General features: G+C 43.5%; 1 protein-coding gene across 12 annotated transcripts; it reads left to right on the top strand.

Annotated features, from left to right (window-relative positions):
• The first annotated feature begins 12466 nt into the window (after nucleotides 1–12466).
• Nucleotides 12467–17658, top strand: SRSF5 (serine and arginine rich splicing factor 5). Of its 12 annotated transcripts, none has more exons than XM_086320031.1 (9): nucleotides 12467–12595; nucleotides 13334–13386; nucleotides 13487–13628; nucleotides 13940–14010; nucleotides 14143–14241; nucleotides 14531–14600; nucleotides 15820–15893; nucleotides 16645–16755; nucleotides 16854–17658. In XM_086320031.1, exons 3-9 carry the CDS (start codon nucleotides 13503–13505, stop codon nucleotides 17116–17118), a joined length of 816 nt encoding a protein of 271 aa, XP_086176157.1. In that variant the 5' UTR covers nucleotides 12467–12595; nucleotides 13334–13386; nucleotides 13487–13502; the 3' UTR covers nucleotides 17119–17658. The 12 variants fall into 12 exon arrangements, with proteins under 12 accessions (XP_086176157.1, XP_086176151.1, XP_086176156.1 ...); XM_086320025.1 differs by having other exon boundaries at nucleotides 16851–17658; XM_086320030.1 differs by having other exon boundaries at nucleotides 13199–13386.
• The last annotated feature ends 1449 nt before the right edge of the window (nucleotides 17659–19107 follow it).

Below are 19107 nucleotides of genomic sequence, written 5' to 3'. Positions count from 1 at the left end.
TTGAGCCAATGTTTGCTACCGAGTGTCCTTGTCCTTTGCCCAATGTGTGCCTGGGAGTGCATCAGCAAAAATAGTTGGTATGCAAGGAAAACAAGCAGCAGCCTTGGCATTAGCAACATAAGACCCTTGAGTTAATAAGTTCTTTCTTTGTTGTAACCCACTGCCCTTTGCTCCATAAGAATGTAGCTCTGTTTCCTGAGGGGGACTGCAGACTGGAAAGATAAAGGGAAAGCAGGTTTTCTGGGTGACCAACCTTTATCAAGAAAGAGTTACAAAATGTTAGCAGGCCACAGGGCCAGAAGATGATGTGCACAACCTAAGACCCTTGTTTATGAAAAGCTATGCAGAAAATGTCCTGGTTTTGATAAAGGTGAAACTGATGTAATGTTGAGCTGACTCTGTATAACTCTGTATCTTTTACTTCTGGAAATGTGTAACTTAGGGTATAAAAGCTCCTTTTGAAAATAAAGTTACAGACCCGGCTTCATCAGAGCTTGGTCTCCCCGTGTCATTCTTTTTTTCCTTTTCTCTCTCTGTTCTTCTTTCAGGATGGCTCCTGAACAGGAGTCAGGAGTCAGGAGGCAGGAGGCAGGAACACAGGGGCTTTATTGGCTTTCTGTGTAAACCGAGGAAGATCAAGCCTCTTTCTCTTCTTTTGTATCTATTCCTAATCGCCGACACCATTCTCCTGAGGGAATCCCTGGATCCTGCTGGGGCTGGACCCCAGCACACATGGATTTGAGAAACCTGGGGAGATCAGGGAAGCCTGGAGTGCTGAAGTCCCTGAGTTGGACACGATTCAGAGACTGAACAGTCAATCAGTCAATAGTCCTATTGCTATACCCTTGGCCCCAGCCCAGATTGTCGGCCTCTGGTCATCTAGTCTCCCCTAACCCTTGTTCTCACGGTGTTCGTGCTTGGGATTTTCTGGGCTGATGCCTTTTCCCCACTAGTCACCGGAAAGATCCTTCCAAGGTGAACACATTCTTAAATCTGTTCACAAAATACTCCCTTCATGTCTTTGCCTCATCAAAAACCTGGGTGATTATTTTTATTTTCTTGTTCACATACATGAGGATTCCTTTTAACGTGATCTTAGAAACTGCTCTCTCCTGTATCTGTCTCCTATACTTCAGACCTATATGGATCCTGCTGCTCATGGACTCTCCTCCCAGGATGTTCCAATGAAACTAACCTGAGCAAGCACATAGGCTTTACCCCTTTATCCTGTATCCTCTTCTGTGCCCATAATACAGCCTGGAAGTGAAATTTGATCCTTATGGCCCCTACCCTCCACATTAAATCAGTCCCCAAGTTGTTATAATTTGTCCCCTTCCTCTACTATTGCCCCATCAATCCCATAATTGACTTAATGCACAACTGCTGATTTTGCCTCATCATCCGTGTTATCTACTGCTATGTGACCAACTACCCAAAACTTAGTAGTTTCAGACCACAAAAAAATATTATCTCCCATAGTTTCTGAGGATTAGGAATTTGGGAGAGGCTTGGCTGGGTGGTTTTGAGGGTCATTTCCAAGGCTGCAGTCAAGCTGTCAGCTAGGGCTGTAGTCATCTCAAGGCTTGATTAGGGCTGAAGGAGCTGCTTCCAGGCTCACCCACGTGGTTGTTGGGAGGCCTCCCTTCCCTTATGGCTGTTGGTTGGGGGCTTCAGTCACCCTCCCAATAGGTTGTCTGAGGGTCACAATTTGGCAACTGCCTTCCCCCAAAGGAAGTGGTGTGTGTGTGTGTGTGTGTGTGAGAGAGAGAGAGAGAGAGAGCGAGAGAGAGAGCATTCTAGATGGAATGCTAATTATGTTTTAAACAACATAATTAGAGAAAAACACAATAAGGGACTTCACTGGTGGTCCAGTGGTTAAGAATCCACCTGCCAATGCAGGCGGCATGGTTCAATCCCTGGTCCAGGAAGATCCTACATGCTGTGGAGCCACAGCTACTGAGCCTACACTCTAGGGCCATGCTCTGAAACCAGAGAAGCCACTGCACCACAATGTAAAGTGGACCCTGCTCACCACAATTAGAGAAAGCCTCAGTGCAGCAACCAAGACCACTGCAGCCCCCAAAATATGTATTTATTATATTTATGTGTAGATACAAAATAAAATCTTAAAAATTAAGTTCGTTTCTTTTTTAAAATTGAAATACAGTTGATTTACAATACTGTGTTAGTTTCAGTATACAGCAAAGTGATTCAGTTTAATATATATATATTCAGATTATTTTCCATTATGTATAGGTTACTACAAGATATTGAATATTGCTCCCTGTGTTACATAGTAAATCTTTGTTATGCTTTTACTTCTTTTTTTAAAAATATTTTAAAAATTTATTCTATTTTTCGCTGTGCTGGGTGTTCTTTGCTGTGGGGCTTTCTCTGGTTATGGTGTTCAGGCTTCTCACTGTGGTAGTGTCTCTCGTTTTGGAGCACAGGCTCTAGGGTGGGTGGGCTTCAGTAGTTGCAGGGTGTGGACACAGCAGTTGTAGTTCCCTGGCTCTAGAGTACAGGCTCAACAGTCATGGCTCATGGGTGTAGTTGTTCTGTGGCCTGTGGGATCTTCCATGACCAGGGATTGAACCCCTGTCTCTTGCAAGTAGATTCTTTACCACTGAGCTACCAGGGAAGCCTGTGTTTTTATTTCTCATTAATGATTTTTTGCTTTTTTCCTTCCAGTTTTATTGAGGTATAATTCACATACAGCACTGAATAAGGTTAAGGTGTGCAGCATAACAATTTCACTTACATACATCATAAAATGATTATCATAGTTTAGTGAATATTCATCATCTCATTCAGGTATAAAATTAAAGAAATAGAAAAAACCCCATAATATTTTAGAACTGAATTTCCAGCATTTTCACTTTGGCCATATTCTATTGGTCATATAGACCAAACCTGGTATACGTAGAAGAGTGTATGTGAATATCAAGATGTGAGGCCCGGGGGCCATCTCGGGAGTTGGCTACCACAGCATCCATTTATCCTCTCTGTTGGGTAAAATGAACTCTTGCTTTTCCTTTGGGGAACCACCTCTCCCTCACTGTTAGCTACAGTTTGAGTGGAGTTGCCTCACCCCCTTTTCTGGTGAGGGTCCCCATTTGTAGTGTGGGTCCTGTTTAATGAAGGTCTGTATCAGCATATTTTGCTATGGACTGAATCTCTGTGTTCCTCTGAAATTCATATATTGAAACCGTATCCTCCAATGTGATGGTATCTGGAGGTGAGGACTTTGAGAGATAATCAGTGTTAGATTAGGTCATGAGAGTGGGGCCCTCATGATGGGATTCAGTTCAGTTCAGTTCAGTTGCTCAGTTGTGTCCGACTCTTTGCGACCCCATGAATCGCAGCACGCCAGGCCTCCCTGTCCATCACCAACTCCCGGAGTTCACTCAAACTCATGTCCATCGAGTCAGTGATGCCATCCAGCCATCTCATCCTCTGTTGTCCCCTTCTCCTCCTGCCCCCAATCCCTCCCAGCATCAGAGTCTTTTCCAATGAGTCAACTCTTCGCATGAAGTGGCCAAAGTATTGGAGTTTCAGCTTCAGCATCAGTCCCTCCAATGAACACCCAGGACTGATCTTCTTTAGGATGGACTGGTTGGATCTCCTTGAGAACACCATGAACAGTATGAAAAGGCAAAATGATAGGATACTGAAAGGGGAACTCCCCTGGTTGGTAGGTGTCCAATATGCTACTGGAGATCAGTGGAGAAATAACTCCAGAAAGAATGAATGGATGGAGCCAAAGCAAAAATAATACCCAGTTGTGGATCTGACTGGTGATAGAAACAAGGTCCAATGCTGTAAAGAGCAATATTGTATAGGAACCTGGAATGTCAGGTCCATGAATCAAGGCAAATTGGAAGTGGTCAAACAAGAGATGGGAAGAGTGGATGTCGACATTCTAGGAATCAGTGAACTAAAATGGACTGGAAAGGGTGAATTTAACTCAGATGACCATTATATCTACTACTGCAGGCAGGAATCCCTTAGAAGAAATGGAGTAGCCATCCTGGTCAACAAAAGAGTCGGAAATGCAGCACTTGGATGCAATCTCAAAAATGACAGAATGATCTCTGTTCATTTCCAAGGCAAACCATTCAATATCACAGTAATCCAAGCCTATACCCCAACAAGTAACGCTGAAGAGGCTGAAGTTGAATGGTTCTATGAAGACCTACAAGACCTTTTAGAACTAACACCCAAAAAAGATGTCCTTTTCATTATAGGGGACTGGAATGCAAAAGTAGGAAGTCAAGAAACACCTGGAGTAACAGGCAAATTTGGCCGTGGAGTACAGAATGAAGCAGGGCAAAGGCTAATATAGTTTTGCCAAGAGAACGCACTGGTCATAGCAAACACCCTCTTCCAACAACACAAGAGAAGACTCTACACATGGTCATCACCAGATGGTCAACACCGAAATCAGTTTGATTATATTCTTTGCAGCCAAAGATGGAGAAGCTCTCTACAGTCAGCAAAAACAAGACCGGGAGCTGACTGTGGCTCAGATCATGAACTCCTTACTGCCAAATTCAGACTGAAATTGAAGAAAGTAGGGAAACACTAGACCAACAGGTATGACCTAAATCAAATCCCTTATGATTATACAGTGGAAGTGAGAAATAGATTTAAGGGACTCAATCTGATAGATAGAATGCCTGATGAACTATAGATGGAGGTTCATGACATTGTACAGGACACAGGAATCAAGACCATCCCCATGGAAAAGAAATGCAAAAAAGCAAAATGGCTGTCTGGGGAGGCCTTACAAATAGCTGTGAAAAGAAGAGAAGCGAAAATCAAAGGAGAAAAGGAAAGATATAAGCATTTGAATGCAGAGTTCCAAAGAATAGCAAGGAGAGATAAGAAAGCCTTCCTCAGCGATCAGTGCAAAGAAATAGAAGAAAACAATAGAATGGGAAAGACTAGAGATCTCTTCAAGAAAATTAGAGATACCAAGGGAACATGATGGGATTAGTGCCCTTATAAAAAGAAAGAAGGCACAGGCTCGCTCTTTCTCTGCGCTCACACCAAGGAAGGCCCTATGAGGACACAGCTAGAGCTGGGATCCTGTTCTTTGACTTTCAGCTTCCAGAATTGTGAGAAATGAATATTTGTCATTTAAGCCAATGAATCCTTGGTCTTCTGCTATAGTTGCTGGCTCAGACTAACATCCAGTCACTCTGGTCTTAGTGATAGGGTTAGGGATGAGCAGATGACCCAAATGAAAGGCAGTGAGACATAGGGAAGTGTTTGCTAGGGATTCTGTGAGGATCTAAGATGCTTCAGTGGAAGATCCTGGAAAATATGCTCTCCCTTCCTCTGGCCTTGGTGAAGTGAGGCTGTGAGGCTAGGTCTTCTAGCATCTTGCTAACACAAGGTGAGCCTGCCTGGGGATGAAACTGATTCTCAAAGGAAGTTGAGCCAAAAGAAGGATGCCAGAGATTCTCTTGAACTCTGGATCCAACCAAGCCTACCGCAGGGCCTGTCTATAAATCGCTCAGTTATACTAGCCAATAGATAAATTCATTTTATTAAGATGGTTGTACCAGGGTTTCTGTTCCTTGCCATATAAAAGTTCTGATTGTGGCCGCTGTCCCTCTAAGACCTCCCCCTCTTGCTCAGTTATACTAGCCAATAGGTAAACTCATTTTATTAAGATGGTTGTACCAGGGTTTCTGTTCCTTGCCATATAAAAAGTTCTGATTGTGGCCACTGTCCCTCTGAGTCCTCCCCTTCTAAAACATAAATCTGATCATATTTTCTTCTTGCATAAAATCTTGCAACATCTACTCAGTTTCCTCTAGATAAAGTCCAAGCTCTTTAACATGGTAGTTGAGACCCACCATTATGGTCTCTGTCTCTATATCCAGCCTCTTCTTTCCTTGCTTCCATTTTATACAACATTCAACTATTTATACCACATACCCTGCTGTTCTGAAGAGGGTCTAGGAGCATATGAGTTGTAATCAGGAATTAGGGTGGTGAAAACCATCAGAGAAAACTAGAATCAGCCTCCTCAAGGTGTCGCAGTGGTAAAGAGTCTGCCTGCAAAGCAGGAGGCCCAAGAGACGGGGGCTCAATGCCTGGGTCGGGAAGATCCCCTGGAGAAGGAAATGGCAACCCACTCCAGTATTCTAGCCTGGAAAAATCCATGGTCAGAGGAGCCTGGAGGGCTACAGTCCATGGGGTTGCAAAGACATGGACACAACTGAGCTCGTGTGTGTGCGTGCGTGCGCACACGCGCACGCACACACACACACACACACACACACACAAACACACTTCAAGATCACCTGGAAGCCCCAGACCTAGACCCAGTAGCCGCACCAGTTCTTAAGTGCTAATACTGGAGGTACTGGGCTTGGCCTGGTCATCAGGATCCAAGTTTCTGCTGCTCTGGTTCCTAATAGTATCTCACTGTGGATGCAGTGAGATCTCCACCTTGTTCCATAGGATGTCTAATTGCTTCACCAGCAGGATATCTGACCCAATTCTCCTTATCCAAGGCCATTTGAATTAAATACTCAATATCAAAGCTCTTAAGTCAGGAGATTGCTTATTTGAGGTACAGAGATCAGGAAGAAGCTTCCCGTTTCCTTCCACAACTCTTTATCTGAGAGTAAGCCATTTCTTTCGGACTAAACTTGACCTACTTCAGGGTACTTTGATTTATCAAACAGACAAATGTCAACCGTTCTTCACTGGATTGGTCCTATGTGACTTGACTCTAATTATTGTACTAGGGAAGGAATCATTGCCAGGATTAGGACTGCTATGGGCGACGGAGTCTCTTCCAGCCTGGGTCCTCTAACCTGGGACTCTTTGCTGCAGTGCTTGCACTTGGACAAACATCTCCTCCACAACAAAATACAAATAAACTATAAGGGACTAAAAATAACCGTGTGTGTGGGCAATTGGGGCAAATTATGGAAAACAAGATACAAAAAGAACAAAAAGGCCAACTGCCACTTCTGAAGAGCCTGGAGCAAAAAACAGGATGTTGGGAGAAAAAGCAATGTACTTCCACACGCCCCCTGCACTCAACACCACCAAAGGGGTGGGCCAACCACCTAAGCCGCCCCTTTGGTGGGACTCCTAGACCTGCCCCTACCCTCACCCCATAAGGAACAAGCCCACCCCCCTCAGCAAGTGAGCAAGGGAACATGTTTGTTCTTGTGCACTCCTGCTGCAGCAGGGGCCCCAATAAAGCATTGCCTGAATTTCTATCAATTTCTATTAATTAAGAAGGCCAAGAACCTTAGTCAGTAACATGTGCGCCCCACCACAATGGTTCGTTAGGAATCAGTATTCGGAGAATTGATATTCTGAGGCTTCCTTTTTAATTTTTTTTCCTGAGTGCTTAAACAACAAATATTTATTTTCTCACAGTTCCAGAGATTGGTCCCAGCAGTGGTCAGGTTCTGGTGAGAGCCCTCCTCCTGGCTTGCTAAAGGGATTTCTTGCTATGTATGTCCTCACATGGTGGAAAGAAAGCTGTGGTGTCCAGCCCTCTATTATAAAGGTACCATGTCTATAGGATCACAGCGCTACCATTATGAGGAGGCTTCCCTCTGGATATCAGAGACGTAAAGAGCCCGCTACTTGGCCAGTCCCCAGTTCCTGACAGCTTGTTGGGTGGAGTAGGTGTAGAGGACAACCAACACTGGGAGGCAGCTCTTGGGGAGAAATGGCCCTTGTCCAGTTCTTTCTCTCTTTTATAAATGCTATGAACTGTTTGACTTTGGGAGGTTTGTCTTTTATATTTTACCTGCAAAGGATTTGGGGTCATGAAAAGAACCTAAGCTTCTGTCTTGCTGGGTCCCCTTGTTTCAGCAGTTTAAACTCCCCTGTGATCATTGTCCCTTCTGACTTGAGAGGGCCGCCTGGATCACTCATTAGAGCTGAAACGTGAGGAGTGCACCAGGCACTGGATCAAATACCTTACATGCATTATCTCACCTAATCCTCATGATCATCTTATGAATTAACTACTATTCAGTTCAGTTCAGTCACTCAGTCGTGTCCGACTCTTCTCGACCCCATGAATTGCAGCACGCCAGGCCTCCCTGTCCATCACCAATCCCCGGAGTTCACTCAGACTCACGTCCATCGAGTTAGTGATACCATCCAGCCATCTCATCCTCTGTTGTCCCCTTCTCCTCCTGCCCCCAATCCCTCCCAACATCAGAGTCTTTTCCAATGAGTCAACTCTTCTCATGAGGTGGCCAAAGTACTGGAGTTTCAGCTTTAGCTTCATTCCTTCCAAAGAAGTCCCAGGGCTGATCTCCTTCAGAATGGACTGGTTGGATCTCCTTGCAGTCCAAGAGACTCTTAAGAGTCTTCTCCAACACCACAGTTCAAAAGCATCAATTCTTCAGCACTCAGCCTTCTTCACAGTCCAACTCTCACGTCCATACATGACCACTGGAAAAACCATAGCCTTGACTAGACGAACCTTTGTTGGCAAAGTAATGTCTCTGCTTTTGAATATGCTATCTAGGTTGGTCATAACTTTCCTTCCAAGGAGTAAGCGTCTTTTAATTTCATGGCCGCAGTCACCATCTGCAGTGATTTTGGAGCCCAGAAAAATAAAGTCTGACACTGTTTCCACTGTTTCCCCATCTATTTCCCATGAAGTGATGGGACCGGATGCCATGATCTTCGTTTTCTGAATGTTGAGCCTTAAGCCAACTTTTTCACTCTCCACTTTCACTTTCATCAAGAGGCTTTTTAGTTCCTCTTCACTTTCTGCCATAAGGGTGGTATCATCTGCATATCTGAGGTGATTGATATTTCTCCCGGCAGTCTTGATTCCAGCTTGTGTTTCTTCCAGTCCAGCGTTTCTCATGATGTACTCTGCATATAAGTTAAATAAGCAGGGTGACAGTACACAGCCCTGACGTACTCCTTTTCCTATTTGGAACCAGTCTGTTGTTCCATGTCCAGTTCTAACTGTTGTTTCCTGACCTGCATACAGATTTCTCAAGAGGCAGGTCAGGTGGTCTGGTATTCCCATCTCTTTCAGAATTTTCCACAGTTTATTGTGATCCACACAGTCAAAGGCTTTGGCATAGTCAATAAAGCAGAAATAGATGCTTTTCTGGAACTCTCTTGCTTTTTCCATGATCCAGCGGATGTTGGCTTGATCTCTGGTTCCTCTGCCTTTTCTAAAACCAGCTTGAACATCAGGAAGTTCACGGTTCATGTATTGCTGAAGCCTGGCTTGGAGAATTTTGAGCATTACTTTACTAGCATGTGAGATGAGTGCAATTGTAGAGTCGTTTGAGCTTTCTCTGGGATTGGAATGAAAACTGACCTTTTCCAGTCCTGTGGCCACTGTTGAGTTTTCCAAATTTGCTGGCATATTGAGTGCAACACTTTCACAGCATCATCTTTCAGGATTTGGAATAGCTCAACTGGAATTCCATCACCTCCACTAGCTTTGTTCATAGTGATGCTTTCTAAGGCCCACTTGACTTCACATTCCAGGATGTCTGGCTCTAGATGAGTGATCACACCATCGTGATTATCTGGGTCGTGAAGATCTTTTTTGTACAGGTCTTCTGTGTATTCTTGCCACCTCTTCTTAATATCTTCTGCTTCTGTTAGGTCCATACCATTTCTGTCCTTTATCGAGCCCATCTTTGCATGAAATGTTCCCTTGGTATCTCTAATTTTCTTGAAGAGATCTCTAGTCTTTCCCATTCTGTTGTTTTCCTCTATTTCTTTGCACTGATCGCTGAAGAAGGCTTTCTTATCTCTTCTTGCTATTCTTTGGAACTCTGCATTCAGATGCTTAAATCTTTCCTTTTGTCCTTTGATTTTCGCTTCTCTTCTTTTCACAGCTATTTGTAAGGCCTCCCCAGACAGCCATTTTGCTTTTTTGCGTTTCTTTTCCATGGGGATGGTCTTGATCCCTCTCTCCTGTACAATGTCACGAACCTCTGTCCATAGTTCATCAGGCACTCTATCAGATCTAGGCCCTTAAATCTATTTCTCACTTCCACTGTATAATCATAAGGGATTTGATTTAGGTCATACCTGAATGGTCTAGTGGTTTTCCCTACTTTCTTCAATTTCAGTCTGAATTTGGTAATAAGGAGTTCATGATCTGAGCCACAGTCAGCTCCTGGACTTGTTTTTGTTGACTGTGTAGAGCTTCTCCATCTTTGACCTATTTCTCACACGTGAAAACTGAGGCTTAGAAAGGCCCAGCACCATGCTGAAAGTCATGCATTCTCTCCTCTGCAAATATGGTTGGAGGACCTGTGGTATGCCAGCCCCTATTTTATTCTCTGGAGCTTCCCATACTAAGTGTTGGGCCTGAAATTCCAACACATCTGATTCCAGGTCTGCACATTTCACTAATGGGCTCACCTGCTTCCCCTGTGGATGTCACCTGTAACACAGACTAGATGCTTTGGTCCTTGATAGTAAGAGTTGATGCTGAATCCATTTACATCTTCTAGCTCATATCTTTGTAACACAGAGACAAAAATATAGGTGAAGTTACTAGTCCATGATGTGAATTTGCTCTCCTGATTTAAAAAAATGCTATAGGTTTTTGAATTTCCCTTTGAGTACATCATTTAACTTTAGAAAGAAAATCCTTTAGATCCACAGACTTAGAAAAGGTGCCTGGGGCTGAATCAAGGTCCTACCATTTCCAGCTGTGTAACTTTGAGCTTTGGTTTCAACATATTAAAAAAAAAAAAAAAAGGATATGAACTGACAACAGAGAGTTGTACAAAGGCTGAATTGGCTGATCAATCCAAAGCCCCAAGCACTATGTGTGGTGCACAGTAAGGGAAAATGAATGGCAGCTTTCATTAAGGAGGCTGAAAATTGTAAAGAGGCTGCTGGATTTTGTAGTTGGATTGATGATGAACATTGAAAGCAGTTCAGTGGAGAGGTGGGGTGGAGGTCTGGCTGTAGGTGAATGAGAGCTTGAGAAAGTGGCACCTCAGAGTGTAAAAACTACCTGCTCTTGGAACTCTGCTGTCGGTCCAGTGATTAAGACTCCAGGCTTTCACTACAGGGGACATGGATTTGATCCTTGGTTGCAGAAATGACATTTCACAACCGAGATCCAGCATGCTTCGAGGTGTGGCCAAAAAACCAAATAGCAAGAAACTACTTGGTCTATAGCTAAATACATTGGCTTAGGAAAAGTGAGATGGGGCAGCTTTAACAAGTGACACAGGTTGAGGTGGGTTTTTTTAAAATTACCGGTTAGATAAAATCAGGGATGTAATGAAGGAAACATTCCAGTTATGCTGAAAGTCTCCCAAAGAGATGATTTGATAAACTTTAATCTTATATCTCTGCATCTTTTTTCCTTTACTATAGATTTGCTACTCGGCTATCTTAGAAAAAGGATGCCAAGTCATTTTGTTGAAACATTAATACAGCAATAGGAACACTTGAGAAAAAAATGCTAATGTAAACCTAGTTCTACAAATATTGAGTCTTTTCTATGCTAAGCATTTCTGGAAAACAAAACATGAATAACACATATCTTCTTTATGTCAGTGTTGAAGGAATTATTGGGGTGTACACAGACTACCGCTGGATCACACAGAAGGGAGAGTAATTCTACTCATGAAATATGACGTTTTTTATTGGAGAAGCTGGTCAGAAAATCTAGTAGGGAGACTTATTCAATAGTTTTCACAGAAGAAACAATCACTGCAGAAGACAAATGGTTTAAAATACAATAGATTAAGTCACTAGGCACTACTCAAGACCAATTACCTTTATAGAAGTCAGAAACTTTTTAACGTTAAATAAGTCAAGATACTGTATTAAAAAATTAATACTGAAGAAAATCACACCACTTCGGGCTAAGAGCAGCAACTTTTTAAATGGTGATAGCACCGTTATTCTTGTTTTTCACCCCAGAAAATATTTTTCAGATTACTCTCATTGCAGCAAAAATAATGTTTAGTGAGTGAATTCACAAGATGTTGCTTCCATATTCAACACAGAATGCAGAGAATAATTGCAATTGAAAGACTGATTTCTTTTATAAAAAACATTATGCAGGAAGCTAAGGAACAAGGGGTCAGAGATGGTCAGACGTATTTTGCAAAGCCCCAGTTCCTTTCACCCAGTACTCTTTCGGGTATTAAAAAAAAACTTCAGATAAAAAAGGTGACCATTTGCCTTACGGTAGTTTTATGGGGGAGTAATGATGAACCGAACGTCATTGCCTAGGAGGTGCGAACATTCTGGACCATGGCCTCCCAGCCCCGAGCACCTGACGGCCACGCCCATACCACACCCCGCCCCTCAGTCCCGCCCACCTCGACTCAGGGTCACTGGGGCCAGCACCGTAAAGAGGCCCCGCCCCGCGGACACCTCTGTCCCCCGACCCAAGGGGTGTTGTCAAGGGCGGTCCCGGAAGTGACGCAGGGACGCGCCCTCCATTTTGTGGGACGCCAGAGCAGCTAAGTGCGTCAGTTGTGGAGAGACGTAGACGAGTTGAGTCCTGGTCTGCGGGGAGGCGGCCGGCTCTATCGCAGACTACGGACCTCTCTGTGTCTCAGCTGCCAAAGATCCTGTCCGGTAGGTGAGTGGCTCACTTTGAGGGAAAGGCTTCTCGGATCGAGGCTTCTTCATGGCCGCTCAGATCGCGAGTGGTCAGGGCTGCTCTCTGTGCGGAGGACGGCGTCCAATGAGCGCAGTTTATTCGAGGTGGGCGCTGGGGCACGTCTCCCTTTGGGTATTGTGTGAGGGGACCTGAAGGTGGAAGGGCGGTCCTGGGCAGGGTCGTTTTTACAGAGGGGTCGTGCGCCCCTCCCTGCCTTTTTATTTCACTGTCTGAACCCCGGGAGTAGTGGGCCGAGACCTTTGCTCGGGGTGTGGTCGGGGCTGTCCCAGGGTGGGTACAGTGATCCGGAGCGGTGGGGTCGGGAGAGGGGGAGGGAACGGGGGGCTTGGCACGCGTGGTTCCCCCCACCGCCGGCTCCGAGGCCGCCATTTTGTGGCTGCTCCGCGGCCACCCGCCGCCGTCTGCGCAGGCGCGGCGGTGGCGTCGCGAGGTTCCGGCTTCCACCCGCTGTGACGCTCCCGGGAGGCGGCGACGCGCGTGCAGCCCGTCGTCATTGGGCTGGCCTTGCGGAGGGCGGGGTCGGCTCCGCCCGCACTTCTCGGCCTTTCCTAACTGCGGCAGATGGGAGGGGGCCAGAAGAGCCGGGGACAGTGTGCGGCTGCGCAGTTCCAGAGGCGGCAGTGGGCGTTGCGGTTGCTGCGGTCTGGGCCCAGGGAAGGATCGTGTTGGGAGCCGAGTTTTAATTTTGTCTGCAAGGGACCCGGCCTAATAAGAGGCACTCTTGGCAATCTTGTTTATAACATCACCGGGTAAACATTTTATTTTATGCTGTTTATGTTTTTGGTCCCTTGACCAGGCATTCCTCTGACATTCACTGGTACTATCTCAATTGAATTTATTTCCTGACAGAAAGTACTAGCCGGACATGAGTGGCTGTCGAGTATTCATCGGGAGGCTAAATCCGGCGGCCAGGGAGAAAGACGTGGAAAGATTCTTCAAGGGGTATGGACGAATAAGAGATATTGATCTGAAAAGAGGCTTTGGTTTTGTGGTAAGTGTTTACAACTGGTTGAAATATCTATTGTTAGTGGGTAAAGATTGTTATAAGTAGTGCTTTTGAGTTTTTTGAGTCCCAATAGAGTATGTTTGGGACACATGCATTCTTAAGGTAGTCAGTTTTCTTAAAGGAGAAAAGAATTTCACTCCGGGCTGGAGAAATCATTTCCGGTCCCTTTTTGATTGGGCTTAATCTATATGCTGTTGTCATTAACATACTCTTTCACAGGCATTTAGTGGTTTTAATGTGTTGTAGAATAGACTTTTAAAGCAGTGTTAAGCATTATGTATATGTTTGTGTTTTAGGAATTTGAAGATCCCAGGGATGCGGATGATGCTGTATATGAACTTGATGGAAAAGAACTCTGCAGTGAAAGGTGATAATTTTATTTTTAGTTTTATGACTTAGCAGTCTAAAGATAAGCTAGGTATTGGGCTACGTGTTTTTGTAAATAGATCTCTTATGTAGCTTAAAGTGGATAATGAAGATTTTTCTTCCTTTCTTGTAGGGTTACAATTGAACATGCTAGGGCTCGATCTCGAGGTGGAAGAGGTAGAGGACGCTACTCAGACCGTTTTAGTAGTCGCAGACCTCGAAATGATAGACGGTATGTGATGAATGGTGGATGGCTGCTTTGTGCAAGCATTACTGCAGGAGTCTTAGTGTTCTAAAGTTATTAGCAAAAGTGATTTGCTGTGTGTGTATAATCAGTTTTGTCATTCATGTATTAGTTTACTGTTTCTAATAAGGGTGAGTCCTAAAATAATGCAGAAACTGTTGGTGGAAGTCATTTGAATGACGTGTCATACCTGATTGCTTGAACTTGCCCACAACTGAACACAATAGGTGCACGCTGCTGCATTTCTTCCATTGTGAGTACTCATTTTCTTCCTCAGAAATGCTCCACCTGTAAGAACAGAAAATCGGCTTATAGTTGAGAATTTATCTTCAAGAGTCAGCTGGCAGGTTTGTTGAAACACAGTTTTGAGATATTTTGATGTGGTTTTTTAAATATTAGTGGGTAGTTAATGTTTTTATTAATGTTTTATTAAAAGTAGTTTTATCTTTAATGGACTTTTAATTGTAATTTTAAATTTTTAATTAAATGTAATTGGGGGATATTTCAAATTTTAATGTTAGTGATCGAATGTAAATGTTTTGAGGATATATTTTCTTGTTTTTAAAAATCAATTTTAACCAAATATTAAACCCTTTATTTGCCAGCCTATCTGTGTCGTTGGCCTTATGACGAGGAGTGCCTGTGGGTTATCCTAATCGTTGTCTTGGTCACTCTTGGTTGGGCCTGGTTGACTTTGCCAGTCAGCTCCTACAGTGATCAATTGGCCACCTCTAGATCTGTGTTTGCCGGTCTAGACGTAATCGGTGCACTTCTTGAAGTGCCAGGTTGCAGCGATCCCAGAGCGCTGATAACGTGATCTGATCCCTAAGTTGAGAGCTGTCTTCCTGTAACGCTTCCGAATAAGAGGTCCTGGTCGAAAAGAGTTCAAAGATTCGAAATTAGGTGGTCGTTGGAATCCTGATCGCAGTAAAGTGGTCCTTGGTAACTACACAAGAGTAGAACCTGTCTGCGTCCGCCAATAGTCTGCTAATAGGGAGGGCTGTGCGATTAAAGGCTTCCATCGATTGGGTAGTGTCCTTCAAGTGGGTGGCGAAGAGCCAGTCGGGCATATGTCATGAAGGTTTCTCCGACCGATAAATGGTTTGCTGCCTGACTAGCCTAGGGAAATAATAATAAAGGTAAAGTAAACTTTTTTAATGACATATGGGGCACAAAATAACTGGTGTCTTGTAAATGTTCTGTTTTTAAATATAAAATTTCTAGTTTAGTCTTTACTTTAAAAATATGTATTGTTTCTTTTTGTTTTTTTGTTTGTTTTGTTTTGTTTTTTTCTTTTTGTATTGAGCTCAGTATAGACTAATACTACTTTAATATTAAAATCTAAACTTCCTCTGGCATTTTGCTTAAAAGCAATATGCTATTTGCTTATTTCGTGCCCTGACATATATTATTTTAAAATTCCGATAGACTACAAGTGTGGTAAATAAATACCATGTTTGTACTTTATCTAACATCTTCTCTTTCAGTAGTCTTGTTTTTATACATTGTGGTTGTTTGTGTGTCACGTTTCCTTTTCTCTGCTTAACTCGATCATCTTGTGTTAAGGATCTCAAAGATTTCATGAGACAAGCTGGGGAAGTAACCTTTGCGGATGCACATCGACCTAAATTAAATGAGGGGTGAGTATGTATTGGCGTATGAGAGCCTTTTAAAATGTTCTAAAGTTGTACCGTGAATGTTAGCGTTCTCAAAATTTGGACATCCTGAAATGCAGCGTTTCTCAATCAGGGTTGAATTTGCTTTTCAGGGTACATGTGGCAGTGTCTGGAGACATTTTGGTTGTCAGAATTGAGGTTACTGTTTGCATCTTGTGGGTAGAGGTCATGTTGTTCAGTCGCTAAGTCATGTCCAACTTTGCAGCTCTTAAGAACTGCAGCACGCCAGACTTCCCTTCCCTTCACTGTCTTCTGCAGTTTGCTCGTACTCAATGTCCATTGAGTCCGTGATGCCATCCAACCATCTCATCTTCTATCATCTCCTCCTTTGGCCTCCAGTCTTTGCCAGCTTCAGGGTCTTTCCTAGTGAGTCAGCTCGTTGCACCAGGTGGCTAAAGTAGAGTCAGAGATGGTATTGATCCTCCTGTAGTACACAGGAAAGCTCCTCACTCCCATTGAATTATGTGGCTTAAGATGTCCACGGTTTGGAGGTTGAGGTTTCCTGTTCAATAATAACAATAGTAAAATGAACTTTAAAAAGTAATTAAACTAGACTGATAACGGTTTGTGAGCTTGCCTAGAGAGTCCCAGGGATGGGGGAGCCTGGTGGGCTGCCGTCTATGGGGTTGCACAGAGTTGGACACGACTGAAGCGACTTAGCAGCAGCAGCAAGAAATACATGTAACTTTACAAATAGTGTGTTTTTTCTTTATAGGGTAGTTGAGTTTGCCTCTTATGGTGACTTAAAGAATGCTATTGAAAAACTTTCTGGAAAAGAAATAAATGGGAGAAAAATCAAATTAATTGAAGGCAGCAAAAGGCACAGGTATCTCTAATGTTTTTAAGTCATAGTTTTATTTAAGGGATTTGTGGGGTCTGCTACTTAGTTTTGTATTTTTTTTTTTTTTCTTCTCTTTCTAGTAGGTCACGAAGCAGGTCTCGTTCCCGTACTAGGAGTTCCTCGAGGTCTCGTAGCCGATCTCGTTCCCGGAGTCGCAAGTCTTACAGCCGGTCCAGGAGCCGGAGTCGGAGCCGGAGCAAGTCTCGTTCTGTTAGTAGGTCTCCTGTGCCTGAGAAGAGCCAGAAACGTGGTTCTTCAAGTAGATCTAAGTCTCCAGCATCTGTGGATCGCCAGAGGTCCCGGTCCCGGTCCCGATCAAGGTCCAGATCAGTTGACAGTGGCAATTAAACTGTAAATAACTTGCCCTAGGGGCCTTTTTTAAAAAAAAAAAATTCCCAAACCATACTTGCTAAAAATTCTGGTAAGTATGTGCTTTTCTGTGGGGTGGGATTTGGAGGGGGGTGGGTTGGGCTGGATATCTTTGTAGATGTGGACCACCAGGGGTTGTTGCAAACCAATTGTATTAAATGTCTTTTGATAAGCCTTCTGCTCACATTTTTGTGAATGTCTGAAGTATATAGTTTGTGTATATTGACAGAGCTCTTTTATTACTAAAGCAAATTTAATTTTTTTGTACTAGAAAAATTTTGAACGTTTTAGTTCCTGGTTATTCAGATAATGTTAATGCGCAATTAGTTTAATGCCTCAATTAAACTAATTAATAGCTTTGGACACTTAAAAGAGCTCTTAATTTGCTTGTACATAAAGGCTTAATATGAATTTTCCTTGTTAGGGTTAAGGGTGTCCACCCACCCACCCTTTAACAGCTGTCTGGCAAAGACGTTAAGACAGCTGTTTGTTATTGATAATAAAAGGTTATAAAACTGCTTTTGTGTGTTTGTCTGAAGGAGTTATGGCTACCTACTTCTCCTTCCCCATGCACTTTTGATGCATTTAAAATCCATCATCGGGAATGCTGTAGCAGTGAGGCAGGTGTGTGTGTCCTAGTCATGTCCAACTGTGAGATTCCATGCAGTGTAGCCTGCCAGTCTCCTCTCTCCATGGGATTTTCCAGTCAAGAATACTGGAGTGGGTTGCCACGCCCTCCTTCAGGGGAATCTTGACCCAAGAATCCAGCCCACACATCTCTTAAGTCTTCTACATTGTCATGTGGATTCTTTACCACTAATGCCACCTGAGAAGCCACCTTAGTGAGGTATGGTGAGCTTTTTTTTTTTTAAATTAGTGCCTTTGACATTTCCAGGCTAGTCAAAAGATGGATGAAGTGTGAAGTATTGAAAGCAAATGATGACTTAAGTTTTTTATGACAGTTTTCCCTATCTGATTTTGGCATCAGGTTACTTAGGTTTCCATAGCCAAGAGATGGACAGTTTGGGAAGCAGATTGTAGAAGTTAATATTTCATGCCTAACTTAAAGGTTGTGACACGATTTTGATGGTCCAGGATCATTCCATAAAACTTAAAAATAACTGCATGTAATGTTTTAAGAGGCTTTCACATGCATTTTATTAGTAGGGTGTAACAGTCTGTTGAAGGGAAAATGGTAGTGAAACTGCTTAAGGTTCTACATCCACCTTTATTAAATGTTAGAGTCCTATATCTGTAGGAAATTAGTTTCATTGTTTGTTCTAGGAATATCTCAGACTGGTTTGATTGAATGCTAGTCAAGATAAATACTTGTTAAAATGAGTAACACATAGTAGCTCTGTTAAGTTCCTCGCGTATATACTGTCATTGAATGCTAAACCACTTAACTGTTACATGTAGTATTTGTATAGAAATATTTATATATATGTATGTATAATTTTATTTTTTAATACAAGGTTTTCCAAGAGGAGAGCCAGGGCCTGGCTGCTACTGCTGCTGTTAAGTCGCTTCAGTCGTGTCCGACTCTGTGCGACCCCATAGACGGCAGCCCACCAGGCTCCCCCGTCCCTGGGATTCTCCAGGCAAGAATACTGGAGTGGGTTGCCATTTCCTTCTCCAATGCATGAAAGTGAAAAGTGAAAGTCGCTCAGTTGTGTCCGACTCTTAGCGACCCCATGGACTGCAGCCCACCAGGCTCCTCCGTTCATGGGGTTTTCCAGGCAAGAGTACTGGAGTGGGGTGCCATTGCCTTCTCCAGCCAGGGCCTGGAACAACAAGTAAATGCTAGACTGGTATTAGAACCTTGGAAGTCTAGTTCCAGAACCCCAAAACCACACTTAACTGCCCTAGCCTTTCAGGGATTTTGAGGAAGGCAGAATTGGCAGCACTCGAAACAGACTGGGCTTCCTCAGAGTGTGGCATTTGATAGTGGGAATCTGCATTAGCAGG

The sequence above is a fragment of the Bos grunniens genome, chromosome 10 (genome assembly GCF_055505025.1).
Source record: "Bos grunniens cultivar Pamir isolate PY7600 chromosome 10, Bosgru_T2T1.0, whole genome shotgun sequence".
Lineage (NCBI taxonomy): Eukaryota > Metazoa > Chordata > Mammalia > Artiodactyla > Bovidae > Bos > Bos grunniens.
This window is presented reverse-complemented; position numbering and strand designations above follow the sequence as displayed.

What these genes read in the sequence shown, in the direction of transcription:
- SRSF5 (XM_086320023.1), top strand. Translation starts at nt 13,503, where the DNA reads ATGAGTGGCTGTCGAGTATTCATCGGGAGGCTAAATCCGGCGGCCAGG. An exon ending in AGACCTCGAAATGATAGACG is followed by an intron (nt 14,242 to 14,530) that starts GTATGTGATGAA and finishes TTTCTTCCTCAG; the next exon opens with AAATGCTCCACCTGTAAGAA. An exon ending in GAAGGCAGCAAAAGGCACAG is followed by an intron (nt 16,756 to 16,850) that starts GTATCTCTAATG and finishes TTCTCTTTCTAG; the next exon opens with TAGGTCACGAAGCAGGTCTC.